Below are 17,418 nucleotides of genomic sequence, written 5' to 3' on the forward strand. Positions count from 1 at the left end.
AGTCCCGTAGAGTTAAATGGACTTGTAATTTAAAAAAACGTCCACATGTACATATGAGTCCAGTTAACCATTTCACCTCTAATATTCCTTTCTTGGGTCATGTCTCAGCTAGGTAAAAATAAAAAATATAACTTTTCTTCCTGTGAAGGCGTCGGCAGCATGTAACGCTGCTTCGCTCAGGACTCTTCAGCCTCATGGCGTCTGCGCTGTGAGCTCCATCCTGAGTCAGGCGGCTGCGCGCCTCTCACTCGGCCGCTGTCAGAAGTCAGACTGCTTCAGCTTCGCTTTTCTCTCTCCTCTGTGCTATTTTCAGACTGAGCCGCTCGTCCTTTGTTATTATAATTTCAGGCACTTAGTTGAGCTTCTGAAGAGAACAGTGATTCATGGGGAGAGTAACTCTGCACTGATCATCGGCCCCAGGGGATCGGGGAAGAGTATGGTGAGGTTCCTTATCATCTCCACTGCTAAGTTCTGTGTGTATATGTGTATCTGCATTCACATACATTATAGTATGAATGCTGACCTGGGCAAGGTGATCATTTTTTATTGTAGTTTTTTTGGTGCATTTGCCAAATTAGCAACTTTTGACCAGGCCTCGCTCTTAGCTTGTGTTGCTGCTTAACTTATCTTTTTTTATTACATTGTTATAGACAGCATATGAGGCTGTAAAGCACGGCCAGATAATCTTTCAGATGCTCTGGCAGTTTAAGGGCTGTTTCATACGAGCGAGTCCATTGCGGGAATCGCGCTCCGTGTGCGAGTGTGATCCTCCGCTCTGGACTTGCAGGAGCGCACGGCATTATCATGATTTATAATGCTGTGTGTCTCTGCATGGCCTTTTTTCTACAGAATCGTACTGACAGCTTTATGTCACTATGATTCTGCGGAAAAAAGGCCATGCAGAGACACACAGCATTATAAATCATGATAATGCCGTGCGCTCCTGCAAGTCCAGAGCGGAGGATCGCACACTCACACGGAGCGCGATTCCCGCAATGGACTCCCTTGTGTGAAACAGCCCTAATACTGACGCTGATTACCCGATGAACTAGCAAACGCTCGTTCATTGGGTAATTGGAATCGGATTTAAAAATGCTTGTTTGCCGGCATTAGATCATGCCGCGTAGTTACGATCTGCTGCCGGCAAACAGTGATTCAGTATGGGGACAAGCAGCAGCATTAGCGATCGCTCGTCCCCATACTGAGGAGAAAATCGCTGCATGTAACTAGCGAGCAGGCGATTGGCAGAAAGAACGCTTCCCTCTCTACAATCACCTGCATGATCTACTTGTGTAATATAAGGGCTCATGCACAAGCTGCAAAAAAAATGGATGACATCCGTGTGACTGTCTGTGTTGCATCCTTTTTGTGTATCCATTGTAACAATGCCTGTCCTTGTCCGCAAGATGGACAAGAAATAGGACATGTTCTACTATTATTTTTTTTGCGAAGCAGACATACGGACACAGGATGCACACAAAGTAATTTTTTAGTTATTTTTCAAGCGGGGGGGGGGGAGGATCTGACACCCGGCACCCCTGCCGATCAGCTGTATGAAGGGTGCCGTCTCCTGTCTCTCTTCCTGCTCACAGCTGCTATGTCTATGGCAAAGCAGCAGGAAGATAGACTGGCGACAACACGTGTACACTGCATGCGCCTCCCCTTCATACAGCTGATCTGCAGGAGTGTCGGGTGTCGGACCCCCGCCGATCTGATGTTGATGACCTATCCTGAGGATAGGTTATCAATATTAAAAGTCCAGAGAACCCCTTTAAGTCTAGTTGCCTGAAGCAGCTCTGACCCGTCTAGGCATGGACTCCACAAGACCTCTGCCGGTGTCCTGTAAGTTATGAATTCCAGCCTCCAGTGTTTGTCCTTGGGTTTTTTTCAGCACTTCTCACAGATGCTCAGTCAGACTAAATTCCTGGAATTTGGAGGCCACGTCATCACCTTGAACTATGTCATGTTCTTGAAACTATAGCTGAATTACTTTTCTCAACATTGAAACTGCAACACCACGAAGGAAAAGTCGAGGAATTAGGGAAATCACAGGATCGACAGACATGTTAACGATATGCAAATGATACAAAATATTCAAAACATTTTGATTTATTCAGTATTGAGTATGAACTCCATGTGCAGAAATACACGCACTTAGACGCCTCGGCATGCTATCAATGAGGTAAATTAGTGGTTGTCTGAATGTTCTGCCAAGCTGAATGCACACAAATCATCAAGATCCGCTTCTGGCAGCTTCCTTTCCCAGTCCCAGGTGTGCCCGATGGGAGTCAAGTCTGGAGATGCTGCAAGCCATGGTAGCACGTTTAGGCCATGCCGGCTGCTCACAGTAGCACGACCAACATGTGGCCTTGTGGTATCCTGTTGAAAAAACGTCTCCTAGGACATTTCGGAGAAATGTCTGTATCACTGGTTCCACAACCAAATCAATGTAACGCCGAGCTGTTAGTATACCTGAAATGAAGACTAGAGGGACCCGGCTACTGTACACTATGCCACCCCAAACCATAATCCCAGGAGTAGGACCGGTGTGGTGTTCCCTTTCAAAGGCCTCTTCAGGGCGTTGTCCACATTGTCTGCAGACCAATCCCCAGCTATTATTGCATCTGACACAAAAGTGGGACTCATCGCTGAAGAGGATAGACCTCCATTCAAGCCTTCTTTGCCATCTTGCTGTGCACCATTATAGCGTTTCAGAGCGGTGGCGTGAGGCCAATGGAACACCTGTAGCTGGACATCCGGCTCATAGCCCAGTGTCATTCTGATGGTTTGTGTAAAGATTATTTGGAATGTGACGTCCAGTGGATCACAATAGATCACGCACCGTTCTTCTAATCAGATGATCCCTCACCTCTGTGCGCTAGGGCTACAGCTATCCATTATTTTTGTAATAAAGTATTCTACTGATTAATCCAACGATTAATCGAATACTCTAATAAGAGAAATCTAATTAAAACGTTTTCCTTTATAAAACCTCATTAGCCCTCCCCATGCCAGTGCCTTCAGCTGCCCCCCCCCCCCCCCCCCCCTAGCTATAAGTCCCCAGCAGCAGTGAAATAAAATACTTACCTCTCCTGACACTCCAGGGATCTTCTATTTTCTTCCTCTCGCTCTGCACTGTCTATGTGCTATGTCCTGACAATCTGTGTATGTCAGGATCCAGTGCAGAGCGGTGCCGGCCAGCGGGAGACCACGTAGCGCGAGTAATAGCAAGCGATTCATTCATGCTCTGTGGTCACATGGCACAAACAAATCCTTGATGACAAAAAATTTGCATCAAGGATTTTTTTTGTGTTGAGTTACTCGATTTAATCGTTTCAGCCCTACTGTGCACCTCTTGCTGTCTTTCCAATGTGTTGGGTGTTCTCCCGACCACTGGGACAAGCAACTTTGAACAGCGCTGACATCTCGGCCTTGGTGTGTAGCGATCTGTCAGACTGACAAACCAAGTTCTCTCAGGTCAATGTTCTGTTTGCGACACGTGACTATAACTGCCACATTTCTGCCGCCAAAAATACTTCTGAATTATCCCAACCAAGGGTTGGCGGAGAAAAACGCTGGCAAAACCTCTTCCAAATACTCTTCCCTATCCAAATACACTTAGAATACTCCTCTGAATCCGCGACTAAATTAGAAATCCTGCCACCAAACACAACCTGTTTTCAGCTACTAATCTGCTAGAGATTATTTTTTTTTTTTCTGCCGCAGATTTTTTTTATTCTACCCCATCCCAGGATGCGCTCTGACAAGATAATCAGTATTATTTACTTCACCTGTTTTTAATGGTTTAAAGTTGAGGCTGATCTAGATAGATTGATATACAGACAGACCCGATTTTTTTATTTATTTTATTATTATGAGTTTTTTATTTTTTTAAATAAACTTTGCAAATCATGGAATGAAAGAGGCCGTTACTGATGCAGAAGCCTTTCTAGCATCTCTGCCATGTATGAAGGTAACCTCTCTGTTCATGTGTTTGTCTTTCAGCTACTACACGATGCTCTAGAAGAAGTATTTGCAGTAAAAGAAATGAAGGAGAATGCATTGCAGGTCCAATTGAATGGTGAGTAGAGGGTTGGGTTTGCTTCCATGCTGCATAAAAAAATGACAGCCTTTAGGGTTCATGCACATGACCGTGTGTATTTTGCAGTCCACAAAGGACGGATCTGCAAAAAGCAGATGACTTCCATTTATTTTTTTTGCAGATCCATTCTAACAATGCCTGTCCGTGTCCACAAAACGGACAAGAATAGGACATGTGGAAACGGAATGCACACGGAGTCATTTCAGTTTTTTGGGCGGACCTGTTGAAATGAATGGTTCCACATATGGACCTGTAAGACCTGTAAAAAAAAAATATGGAAAAAAAACAAGTTTTTGTGCGTGAGCCCTTACCGAGATCGAGGGGGATGCGCTCAAGCCTAATGACAATAAAGATCAGAGATCCGAAGTCGATTTGTTCGAACACTTTGTTTTAATGCTGTCAGAGACCTGTCTGGGTGAGCATTAAAATGTATCACCTACGTGTAGGCTAACGTCGTGTCGCTCGAAGTCATGCAAGACTTCGGCATCCAAAAATTAGGAGTTTGGTACCGAGGTACCAGCTGGTACCAAACCCGGCTTCAGATTCCTAATTTTAAAGGGAACCTGTCACCCAAAAATCGCCTATTAAGCTGTTTACAGTACCTTATAGTGCTGTATAGTCGTTTCCTGATGCACTTTTTGTTAGTTTTGCAGCATGTATGCTCAGTCAGAAATCGATGTTATATTCAGCTGCTGCCCCGTGCTTCAAGTCAGGCTTGAAGTCACGGGGGCAGCGGCCTCGGCGTCTTACATGGCCCTCTCCCCGCCCCCTGCCTCTGTGACTGACAGCCGAAATCCGATTCCGGGACCGCGCTCAACGGCCGCATGCGCAGTAAAGGGCGGCAGGAGCGCGGTCCCGGCTGCCGCGCGTACTACGCGCCGTCTTACTGTCGCCGCACTGCGCATGCGCCCGACATCCTGTATCAAACGCGCCCGCGCCCAGATGCCTGGGCGCGGGCGCGTTTGATACAGGATGTCGGGCGCATGCGCAGTGCGGCGACAGTAAGACGGCGCGTAGTACGCGCGGCAGCCGGGACCGCGCTCCTGCCGCCCTTTACTGCGCATGCGGCCGTTGAGCGCGGTCCCGGAATCGGATTTCGGCTGTCAGTCACAGAGGCAGGGGGCGGGGAGAGGGCCATGTAAGACGCCGAGGCCGCTGCCCCCGTGACTTCAAGCCTGACTTGAAGCACGGGGCAGCAGCTGAATATAACATCGATTTCTGACTGAGCATACATGCTGCAAAACTAACAAAAAGTGCATCAGGAAACGACTATACAGCACTATAAGGTACTGTAAACAGCTTAATAGGCGATTTTTGGGTGACAGGTTCCCTTTAAATGTTTTTAAAGATGCAGAAATGAATACCGAATTCATCCATTGAGGTCTTGTGTGACTTCGGGTGAAACAAAGTTTGGCTCCACCGAGCTAATACATTTTAATACTGTACGGAGACAGCATTAAAATCGAAGTAATTGACCAAATCTTTTTCGGATCGACGATTCACTCAACAGTAATCTTCTTATTTGTTTATTATTTATTTATATATATATAATATATATTTTTGTGGGGACTAGTGAACGAGTCCTGTGTGTGCATGTCCTGGACTAATAGTTTGCATGGTTTATGAATTGCGTATGTTTTTAACTTTTTAGGTCTATTGCAGATTAATGACAAGATTGCTTTGAAGGAAATCACTAGACAACTGAACCTGGAGAACGTAGTTGGGGATAGAGTATTCGTGAGTACCTTCTCTGTGGTATTGTTGAGGTCAGCAAACGTATAAAGGCTGGGTTCACACATGAATAATTAGCTGCAGATTTGCCACTGCGAATCCGCAGAGTTGTATGGTAACAGCAAAGGGGATGAGCATTTCAGAATTCTCATCCACATGCTGCGTAAAAAAAAAATGCTGCCGCTTTTCTGCAGCAAAATCCGCACCGTGTGCACGCGCCCTCTGGTTGATGTGTGTGTTGTTGTTTTTTTTTTTCTGCTGCTGCAAATTAGAAGCAGAAATGCTGCGGATCTAATCAGTCACGTGTGAACCCAGCCAAACGGGTGGCTCGCTCTTGTCCTGCTGATGCTGCATACATTGTATTGAGTAATTTATAGGGCTCTATTGCTGTGTATACATTTAATTACATGTTGTCACTTCTCCAGGGTTTGTGTAGGTGAAGAGCACTCCTAATGCAGCTTGTTCTCAGCAAGCCTGTGGCGGTGTTCTTACACTGGCTCTGCCGCCGGCATGTACATGAGCTTTTTTCTCTGTAGATTATCGCTGTTGCATAACTCTTATCTGCTTTCTACTTGGCAGGGCAGCTTTGCGGAAAATCTTTCTTTCCTCCTCGAAGCGTTAAAAACAGGTAAATGAGCAGAACACCTGCATTCCTATAAAGTTTATAAAAAGAATTTCAGGCGCAAGCTACCAAGGCAACAATGTATCAAAAAACACGAAGAAAGTAGCAGCACACTACTAAATGCACTAAGACTGGGTGAACAGGTTAATGTGTGAACAGGGTCAACTACATGGCCCCTATACTTACTATTAAGCGGGGAAGAAGCTCTTAGCGCATTTAATTGATCAAAAATATGTCGGGCCCATCTACCAGACGTCAAGGTGGCTTCTCATCAGATGGGACCTACTCTAACACGGAGTGTTCAACTCCATTGTTACTCTGATTAAAAGCACCAGGGGGTGGGCAGGGAGTGCTAGGGTCCACAGAGGATGCCTTATCCCTTTTAAAATATATATATATTTATATTTATTTTTTAAAAGGGATATAACCAAAGAAAAGAACAGCACCTCCAGACAGAATTGCAGGAGCAAGCTGCCAAGGCAACAATGTATAAAAACACAAAGAAAGTAGCAGCACACTACTTAATGCACTTGCTCTCACCGATTGCCTGTTCCTACATCTCCGGCTGCCAATCAATGGCTGAAGTGAGGAGGGTCACCACTGTGGTTAGTGATTGGCTAAGCAGGCATCTCCAGACGTTCCCTGTGATGAGCCAAGACCAGTGGGGACCAATAGGGCGTCAAGAGAACAGCAGTGGGGGATCAGTAATGCTTTTTTTATAAACCATTCTGTCTCTTTATATAAAATATTTTACGCCACTGGGCAACTCCTTTGAGGACTGCCTGCTATATATTACACAAAGGGCGAGACCAGTTCACCTGTACAGGGTGGAGGCACTTCATTGCCACACAGGTAAAATCCAGTACATCAGGTAAACTTCCGAGTTTTGGACACCAGATCATCGTTAGTTTTATTTCCGGCTCCGTTTACATTAGCAAAGTGTAGTGTAAAAAATAAAACCGTATGTATAAAATGATAAAGTCGACCCATTGAGTCACTGACCATAAAAATAAAGTGAAACAAGTAAAAAAAAATACACATGAAATAGATATGTAAGATATCAAAAGTATGATGCTGATGAACATAGATATTTTAGGGTAACATTATATTATCGCCAGAAAAAAAATTTTTTTATAAATTTGTGCTTGTCAAGGAAAAAAGCAGTTAATGACCTTTTTTTTTTCAACATTTGAAGCCCTGAAAAGAGCAAAAATACGACCACAGTTTGAGATGACGACAGGCAGGCCACGCGGGGGGGGGGGTTCTGCGTTTTTTCCAACCCCACCATCTCTATGGCCAACTATAAAAGGATCTGTCTTAGAGGGATTTTCCAGTTTTATATATGGAGCATTTAATCATTTTAAAAGGAGACGTTCAGAAATGTTCTACTTTTTGTTTGCTGTCAGTGAATGTAAAAACCTCTAGTTTACAGGCTGTGAAACTGTACAGAGCTAATACTTTCTCGCAGCTGAAGTTTTACAGCAGAAACCTATGATTTGTGGTTCCAGGTGATCGCACAAGCAGCTGCCCGGTGTTGTTCGTACTGGATGAGTTCGATCTCTTTGCCCATCATAAGAACCAAACGCTGCTCTACAATCTCTTTGACATTGCGCAGTCGGCTCAGGCCCCTGTTGCGGTGATTGGGCTCACGTGTCGACTGGTGAGTACGTGCCTCATCCTTCCTTCTTAAGATCTTACAGCATGACTGGATGATATCTTCTGCGATCTGTGGGAGCCATCGATGAGACAGATCCATAGCAAATAGATGATTTTGCCAAAGGAAGCTGTGGCCAGTCTAACGTGTCCATTGTAGGGGAAATATAGCTTTACATAGCGGGTATTGTAATACCCGCTATGACCTGAATCTGAATCTGCCGGAGCTGGGGTTGCTGCTTTTTAACAGCTCTCTGCTCATACAAAGGGGTCTTGAGTAAAGAATCCCCCCACCCTAGATCGGCAGAGGTCCAACTCTTGCCATCCCCCCTAGATCAGCTGTTTATAGGGCTGCAGCCTAGTCACTGTTTACCTGCCTGCTATCTACATAGTAGTGGTGGTCCAGGGTAACTACAGCTTCATCCTCTTCAAGTGAAGCTATCATTACCCTGCTGCATCCCCCCAATAGCTGGTCGGGGGTGCTAAGAATCTGATCCCCACTGATCTGATATTGATAACCTATCAGAGGGTAGACCATCAGTATTCTGAAACTTAAATATCCCCCCCCACCCAAGGCCTCATCCACACAACCATATGTATTTTGCAATCTGCAAACCACGAATATTGGCTTTGTGCATGCAAAAAAATATATTTTTTTTTTTCACTTCTGTAGAAATATCCTAAAACGGAAAATTATAGGACATGTTCTGTCTTTTTTTTGTGGACCAACGGAAAGGACATACGGATGCGGACAGCAGACGGTGTGCTATCCGCATTCTTTATTGGGTCTGATGAAATGAATGGGTCCACTTCCTATCTGCATTTGTATATGGTCATTTGCGTGGAGCCTAAGTGTCAACGTAATGCTTGCTACATCTGTATATAAATTTGACATCGCCATAATCCAGGGATGGCCAACCTGAGGCTGTTGCAAAACTTCTACTCCCAGCATGCCCACACTGCCTACAGCTATTAGCCTACAGCAGGGCATGGTGGGAGTTGTAGTTTTACAGCAGCTGGAGGGCTGCAGGTTGGCCATCCCTGCCATGATCATAACAACCTGTAAAGTTAACATATTATTTATAACGCACGTCGAACGTGGTAAAAATAAACAAGAAAAAAAAAGATGGTCAAATTAACTTTCTTTCCAGCCCCAGAAATAAATGTTACGCTTAAATAATGGCAATAAATAATACAACTTGTGCTGCAAAAAAAAAAAAAAGTTCTTATAGGAAAATGTTTTACTAGATTGTTGTTCTGTCTCCTGCAGGATGTCGTGGAGCTTCTGGAGAAGAGGGTTAAATCGCGCTTCTCCCACAGACAGATCCACCTGCTGAACTCCTTCAGTTTCTCAGACTACCAGGAAGTGTTTAAAGACCTTCTGTCTCTGGCTCCCGGCTTTCCAGACACACAGTTCTCTGAGAAATGGAATGAAAATCTTCAGGTAAAACTTAGGGGGAAATATACTGAGGCTGGTGTCTCGTACACCAGTCCTAAATCAAGGTACGTTGGCGTGAGATGTGCCAAATTTTTTAAGCAGCGCACACGACTCCTAATAAATTTGATCCATCTTTACCTATTTGTGCGTCAGAAATTGAAATCTATACCTGCTGTGAGCGGAGGCTTAGTGCGAGAGGTGTGATCCCCCCTTAACCCATGGCCGACAGAGTCACTACAATTTATCCAGAAACTGGAGTAAATTATAGTTCAGATCTGTGCGATCTCATAAATGGTATACCAAATATTTTACAGAAGCCTGTGCCCCGTTATGAATTTGGTCGCATAGTGCTCTTGACAAATTTTCACTAAAAATTGCGTATCTGAACCTGCCCCTTCGTGTTTAAATTTCTTACTGTTTCCAAGATCTCTGCTTGCTGTGTGTGTATATCAAAAAAAGGTAAGAGCCCACCTAGACCCTGTCATTTCTCATAGCTAACGGTTTGCTTCAGTTACACCCAGACAATTTCTAGACGCTAATTGCTTCAGCAGCAAATAAAACCCCAAAAACTGGTTGTTTGCTGCTGTGTACCAGCGTAGCGCCTGCGCTGTTTAGCTGGAAAACGATCTAGGTTGCAAACATTATATTTCTCGAATATAAAGATTAGCAGCTCACCTGAGGGACTCCTATGGACTCGGTGCACTCCTCTGGAATCGCCCGAATCCAAAAGGTAAGAATTAATCTAATGTATGAGGGGCGCTCAAATATCTGAGAGCTCTGAACAACAATATATACAATAAAAACAATATTTATTAAACACCACTAAAATGCCACCGTAAACCATAAAAAACAAGAGACTTTCGGTGCATCAACCAGTCAATTGTAAGTTGCTGATAAGCATATAACACAGAATGATATAAATCCACTGTTAGAACTTCATATAGAGGAGGCTTGAAAGTACTCTGGTATTAGAGCAGTATATATCAAAGGTGACTGACATATATTGCACACCTTGTTGCCACATTAGGAGTCAGTAATACGTAAATTACTGTAAAATATCCCAATAAAAAACCTTGTAAAACAAGTCGTGCCACCTGTTGTAAAAATGCTGCTTAGGAATGTCCCGTATTGGTGTGGACCACTACTCATTATAATTCCCTACATTCTATATTAATTGCCAGTTTCAAGATCTCTGCTTGCTGTTATTCAACTGCAGATAAAAATCTCTGCTGGTGATGTGATGGACCCATGGATTCCCGGCTCACTTCCACTACAGTTATTAGAGCCGTGTCTTATAACGAGCCAGGCCATGTGTTCATCACAGAACCAGGACAGACTTGTATCCACTAGAAGAAAACGGTGAAGGTTCCTATTGAATGACAGCAAGCAGAGATTTTAAAACCACAAGGAATTCATCCAAAAATATGTCCGCACATCAGACTGTCCCCCAGGATCTAAATCTTCAAAACAAACCTGAAAACCCACCTCTTCAGGATAGCGTACCACCTGGAATAACTATGCTGCCACCACACAGGCATATGAGAAGCTTCTACCCTCTCCTACTGGTTTCTTCCCTTTTCCCTTGTAGGTTGTAAGCTCTTGTGGGCAGGGTCCTCACACCCTCTGCACCAGTCTGTTAAAGGGCATCTGTCAGCAGCTTTGTACCTATGACACTGGCTGACCTGTTACATGTGCACTTGGCAGCAGAAGACATCTGTGTTGGTCCCATGTTCCTATGTGCCTGCATTGCTGAGAAAAATTATGTTTTAATATATGCAAATTAGCCTCTAGGAGCAACGGGGGCGTTACTATTACACCTAGAGGATCTACTCTCTCTGCAACTGACGCGCCCTCTGCACTTTTATTGACAAGTCCCAGTGTGATCACATTTACACTTCCCAGCCCTGTCAATCAAGGTGGAGAGGGTGCAGCAGTTGTAGAAAGAGCTGAGCCCCTAGGTGTAACGGTAACGCCCCTGTTGCTCCTAAAGGCTAATTTGCATATATTAAATCATCATTTTTCTCAGCAGTGCGGACACATATGAACATGGGACCAACACAGATGTCTTTAGCTGCCAAGCGCACATGTGACAGGTCAGCCAGTGTCATAGGCACAAAACTGCTGACAGACGCCCTTTTAATAAGTTTCATGCTTATTGCACTGTTTGTATTGTGTTGTTTTATACTTTGCATGTATAACCCCTGTTAGATTTACTGCGACATGGAATTAATGGCGATTTCAGATAAATAATAATTATATTGTAAAAGGATCTGTCTTTATTTGCAGAGACTTGCTATGCCGATTCTAAGTATTCTGATCTCATGTGTTGATACCGGTGAGTTAATGGTTTTTCTGTCCTGCTGTTACTCAGGCTCTGCTGGAAAATAAGACGGTGGAAGAAGTTCTTCAGAAGCAGTTTAACGCATCTAAGGATATGCGATCCCTACACATGCTATTGGTCAGTAAAGAATTCCTCTAGATACTACAGTATGAAGACTTTTTTTTCCAAATCTAAATGTCTTTGGGAGGGGGGTTTGCTTGTCTTTGTAGACCTAGCGTTGACGGCTGCCTACGGCCCCCAGTAGGAGGAGCTGTGGAGCCATTTGTTTGTACATTCAACTCTTCTGGATATGTTTTTTATGGTATTGAGTTCAACTGCTCTGTTCACATTCTTGTCGGCAGCTACGATTTTATTTATTTTTATTTTTTTATTTTTTTATGACCGGCATCTCTGTGGAGTCCAACGGACCCCATTGTAAATCAGTGGTTTCCATTTATATGTTGCCTCCCATTCTATCACTTTTGCCCAGAATATTCCTTTAATTAAAATGGTGTATACATTCTTAGGGCTCTAGGTCACTATTTAGGGTGCAACTAAAAGATGGAATGAATTGTACCTTGTGCAAACACTAAACCAATACAGGTATATGAAATAGTGCTAGTGCAGTAATAAATAGAATGACGGTAGGAGCAGGTATACTGTATATCGATTGTAAGTAAAGACACTGATTGGGTGTACGTGCAAAATAGTAGCAGGATTAAGGAAATTAATCAATCTATAACATAATTAAAAGGTAGCAGGAAAATTAGTAGAGAAGCATGATTAATGGAGAACTTGTAACCAAATGGGGTAGAAAGAAAGCAAATATAGGCAATTAGGTATAAGAATAATTAGCTATACCAACCAGCAGTAGAAGACCTATAATGGACCGGACCACCACCACACCCCAACACGCGTTTTGCGGTCAGCTTCCTCAGGGGGTAGTGTGTTGGTGGGTAACAATAGGGATTATACACTGCTTTTCTCTGGACTGCAAAGCTTCAGCTTCCATTCTGTGATCTGTCTTACAGCTGTTGGCCATGTGTCGCGTCAACGTGTCTCATCCTCATCTGAATGCCGCCGACTTTGTTGAGGCTTATAGACTCCGCAACATGGATTCCAAAGCCAATATATTGCACGGTGGGTTCCATCAGGTCCAATAAAACTATTTTTTTGCATGTACCAGTAAATGTCCCTGCCCTCTGCTGGTGTGTGTAGGAACAGCCGCATTATGTAATTCTGCAGTTTGTTTAAACTGATGATCTATCCAGAGGATAGATCATCAGTTTATCATCAGTTCAAATAAACTGCAGAACCCCTTTAATCTGAAAGCTTAAAGGGGTTATGCAACCATTAATATTGAAGATCTATCTTCAGGATAGGTCATTAATATCTGATCGGCGGGACCCCCGCTAATCAGCATTTTGACTAGGAGGCGCTGCTCCATGCCAGCACCGCTTCCTGGTCTTTATACTACGCCTCGTCTACAATGTAGCAAAGCACTCACTCCGAGATGAAGTGCCATTTAATGAAGAGGAAGCGGCATCCTCTTCAAACAGCTGATCAGCAGGGGTGTCGGGTGTCGGACCCCCACCCATCAGATATTGATGACCTATCCTGAAGATAGTTCATCAGTATTAAAGGCTGCACAACCACTTTACAGTTAGTGTTTTCCTGACCCCTAAGCATTATTTCAGGCACACTCTTTGTCACTGTTACTTGATGTCATGTGCCAGTTCAGGACGCAGTCAAGTAGTTAATCTAGCATATCCCTGATCCTGCAGAGTCTAAATTGTGTGTGTGTGTGTGTGTGTGTGTGTATGTATATATAATATATTATTATTATTATTATTATTATTATTATTTTTTTTGTATTTTTTTATTTTTCTCAGTGTACTTGTAAGTATCATTATGAGTGATTGTGGGGATTACATCAATCTCCTCTGTCCCCAGGTCTGTCTGTGCTGGAAATGTGTCTGGTAATAGCCATGAAACACTTGCAAGACATTTACAGCGGGGAACCCTTTAATTTCCAAATGGTTCACAATGGTAAGTCTGTACATCCAGTGTTGGGGGTTTGAGGATTTTCTGGTCCACCATTTTTCTATTAACCCCTTCCCACAGCTTGACATACTAGTGCATCAAGGACCTCAGATAAGGTCCCCAGGACTGTTTCTTGCATGCAGGTGTTTGTGCATACTTCTATTTAAAAAAAAAAAGCGCCCCATAGTATTGAACTAAATCATATTATCATATAATCACCTTACTGATTCACCACCTTTCCCGTTTTGATGGTTGACAGTTCCCTGCTGGTCTCTGCCTACTGGTGCCTCTCGACATGCAGGAAATGCCCACTCCATGCCTCAGTCACTGATTGGCTGAACAGGCATTTCCTGCATGCTGAAAAAAGGCCAGAAAGCAGAGGCCGGCCACGAGCCAGGTAAGTGTCTGGATTAGAATGGGAGCTGCAGGGAATTGGTAAGATGAGCATGATTGGATTTATTATTTTATGCCATGTGGAGCCTTTAAAAGAAACTCTGAGATCCCCTTTAAATAAAACAAAAAAATAAAAATAAAAAAATGAATATATATATATATATATATATACACACACACAGGTGAAACTTGAAAAATTTGAATATCGTGCAAAAGTCCATTTATTTCCGTAATGCAAATTAAAAGGAATCGCATTAATTAGAATTTTGTGAAAAGGTTCAATATTCTAGGCTCAAAGTGTCGCACTGTAGTCAGCTAATTAATCCATACCCCCTGAGCAAAGGGGACCTCAAAATTGTGACTTTGGGGTTTCATAAGCTGTAAGCCATAATCATCCAAATTATAACAAATAAAGGCTGGAAATATCTCGCTTTGCCTGTAATGAGTCTCATATGTTAGTTTCACCTTTTAAGCTACATTACTGAAATAAATGAACTTTGCACGATATTCCAATTTTTTGAGTTTCACCTGTGTATGTGTGTGTGTGTGTGTTTGTGTATATATATGTGTGTGTGTGTGTGTATATATATATATATATATATATATATATATAATATCACACTATCATGTATTTGTTATCCCCACAACGGTAACATCATATACTATAAATGTATACACTTATAGTAGGTCAACGGGGAACATGGCCGAGTGGTGGGGCTTTTTTTTTTTTTTTTTTTTTTTTTTTTGCTTGGCATCCCTCCAATGTATTAATTCCTGAATGATGAGATGAAAAATCCCAAAAATGTGTGTGGTCCTGATGGCCTCGTCCTTGAGGGGTTAAAGGGATCTGTAATTGGATATAAATATTATAGATATAAAAAATATATATATACTGTATATAGATATAAATGGCAGCCCATAAGCAATGGTTGGGATGGGATAACCTCAGAGTTCTGTTAAAGGGGTTGTCCAGGTTATTTTTATTGATGTCCTGGCCATCAATATCAGATCAGCGGGGGTCCTACACCCGGCACCTCCGACGATCAGCTGGTTGAAGAGAAGTCGCACGCTGTGCCAGCGCTGCCTTCGCTTCATTGTTTACCTGCTCACCATCGCAACAGAAGTGGTGAGCTGGTGTAATTATAAGCCGTCCCGTTCCAATACAAGTGTATAGGAGGGAGCCGTCCCATTGAAGTGAATGGGCCGGCTTAGGTGTAATTACAGCTGCTCACCACTACGCTGACGAGCAGGTAAACAATGAAAAGAAGGCAGCGCGGGTACGGCATGCGCCTTCTCGTCAACCAGCTGATCGGCGGAGGTGCCGTGTGTCTGTTTCCTGCCGATCTGATATTGTTGACCTTTCCTAAGGATAGGACATCAATAAAAATAACTTGGACAACCCCTCTAATCTCCCATTCTTAAGGCGCTTGTTGCATATCCTGAGGGCCCTGTTTTTATTCTGTAATTGGAGCCTATAGGTGATACATGCATGTACAGCGGGATACACTGGGAAATCATCCTGGTCTGTACAGAACACTTCAATCATCGACTGTTGCTCCACCTGTAGTAACCCACGACCTGATTCAGAACCTCTCAGGCTCCACAGTTACATCCACATAATCCACTCGGTCCTATTAGTCTTGTTTAAAAGGTTATTCGTGGGGTATAAATAATACTCGCTCTTTTGAAGCTTTGCTTGTATTTTTTTAGTCCTTTTTATTTTGCATTTAAATAAATCGCTATAAGGGTTCATTCACACGTCCGCAATTTCGTTCCACATTTTGCGGAACGGAATTGCGGACCCATTTATTTCTATGGGGCAGCACGAATTCCGATCCCCAAAAAAATGGAACATGTCCTATGCTTGTCCGCAATTGCGGACAAGAAAATGCATTTTCTATTAAGTGCCAGCAATGTGCGGTCCGCAAAATGCGGAACGCACATCGCCGATGTCTGTGTTTAGCCGATCCGTGGATCTGCAAAACACTCACTGACGTGTGAATGGACCCTCATGCATAGTCATACTGAGAGCGCTGAACTGATTGCTACGCTGCGCGATGTTTCGGGGGTCACGCCCTCTTAATCATGCGTGCTTGTGGGTTGTAACATGCGCTTTAAATACAATCTCTTTCCATCATCATCATTTCACATTTAGATATATTCATTAATAGCTTCCGTTTTTCAGACGTACATAAAATATTTATGTTGCATTTAAAACCAGTTACTGAGAAACGGATCATAGAAATACCTTAAAGTTGTAGATTTCATTTAACCCTTTAGGATATAGTGTCTCCATTTTCATTATCCATCTAGTCTCGTGTTGTAGCAATCTCTGATTATTTTCTGACTTCAGGACCTTCATTAATGCCGTCCAGCACCAGCCATTTATGTTTCATTTCATAACCGTGTTGCAACAATGTAGTTTCGCTATACTTGTTTTCCTTTGTTTCACCTGCATTCACCTCCTGCATTTCCATATATCGTCTAATATTAGATTTATGTTCATTTAATTGTACCTTTTTATTTCTCTTTTTGTCTGTCCGATGGACCATAAACTACATGGACAACGAATGCCGTAAACAACATTTTTTGTCATCCATGTAGAAAAATGGCGCATCGGGATTTATATCCCTGTCTTGGGTGATCTATATTGAATCTCCTTTTAAAATAGAATTGCAGTTAGTGCAGGATAAACACGGGAAGGTTCCTTTCTTCCTTGCAGCTAAAAAGTCTGTTTATTTGTCTTTTTTGTTCTGATGTCACCTCTGATTCCCTACAGTTCTACCGCTCCGATACGAAAAACTAGGTTTTTCTTTAAATAAATTGCCTTTTTTTTAAATCTTATTTTAATAATCCTCAATATTTATTTATAGCATTTTTTTTATGAGCGTCGCGTGTCTATCATAAGTCCCTATATACATGCAGCGATTATCCTTGGCCTTTTTTTATTTTCTGACTAATAGATCTTCACGTAAAATTTTATCTACTAATGTTTTTAATCAGTCTCCCGGAGTAACCACGATCGGTGAATTTTTTAGCTAATCTTTTTTTCATGCTTGTCATACTCGTGTGGTCCGTTTTAGTGATGCGTTTTGCTCTAATAAATTGACCTTTTG

General features: G+C 42.9%; 1 protein-coding gene across 2 annotated transcripts in view; it reads left to right on the forward strand.

The window, feature by feature from the left end:
* The window catches only part of ORC4 (origin recognition complex subunit 4), a 36,085-nt gene that overhangs the window by 5,851 nt on the left and 12,816 nt on the right, over positions 1–17,418 (forward strand). Inside the window, exons 4-12 of one of the 2 annotated variants that reach the window (XM_044303909.1) lie at positions 349–439; positions 4,006–4,081; positions 5,754–5,839; positions 6,413–6,461; positions 7,964–8,115; positions 9,379–9,552; positions 11,918–12,004; positions 12,898–13,006; positions 13,820–13,915. In XM_044303909.1, the coding sequence (XP_044159844.1) occupies positions 349–439; positions 4,006–4,081; positions 5,754–5,839; positions 6,413–6,461; positions 7,964–8,115; positions 9,379–9,552; positions 11,918–12,004; positions 12,898–13,006; positions 13,820–13,915 (920 nt within the window). The remainder of the gene's footprint in view (positions 1–348; positions 440–4,005; positions 4,082–5,753; positions 5,840–6,412; positions 6,462–7,963; positions 8,116–9,378; positions 9,553–11,917; positions 12,005–12,897; positions 13,007–13,819; positions 13,916–17,418) is intronic. The other variant, XM_044303910.1, reaches the window with a different exon arrangement.

The sequence above is a fragment of the Bufo gargarizans genome, chromosome 8 (genome assembly GCF_014858855.1).
Source record: "Bufo gargarizans isolate SCDJY-AF-19 chromosome 8, ASM1485885v1, whole genome shotgun sequence".
NCBI lineage: Eukaryota > Metazoa > Chordata > Amphibia > Anura > Bufonidae > Bufo > Bufo gargarizans.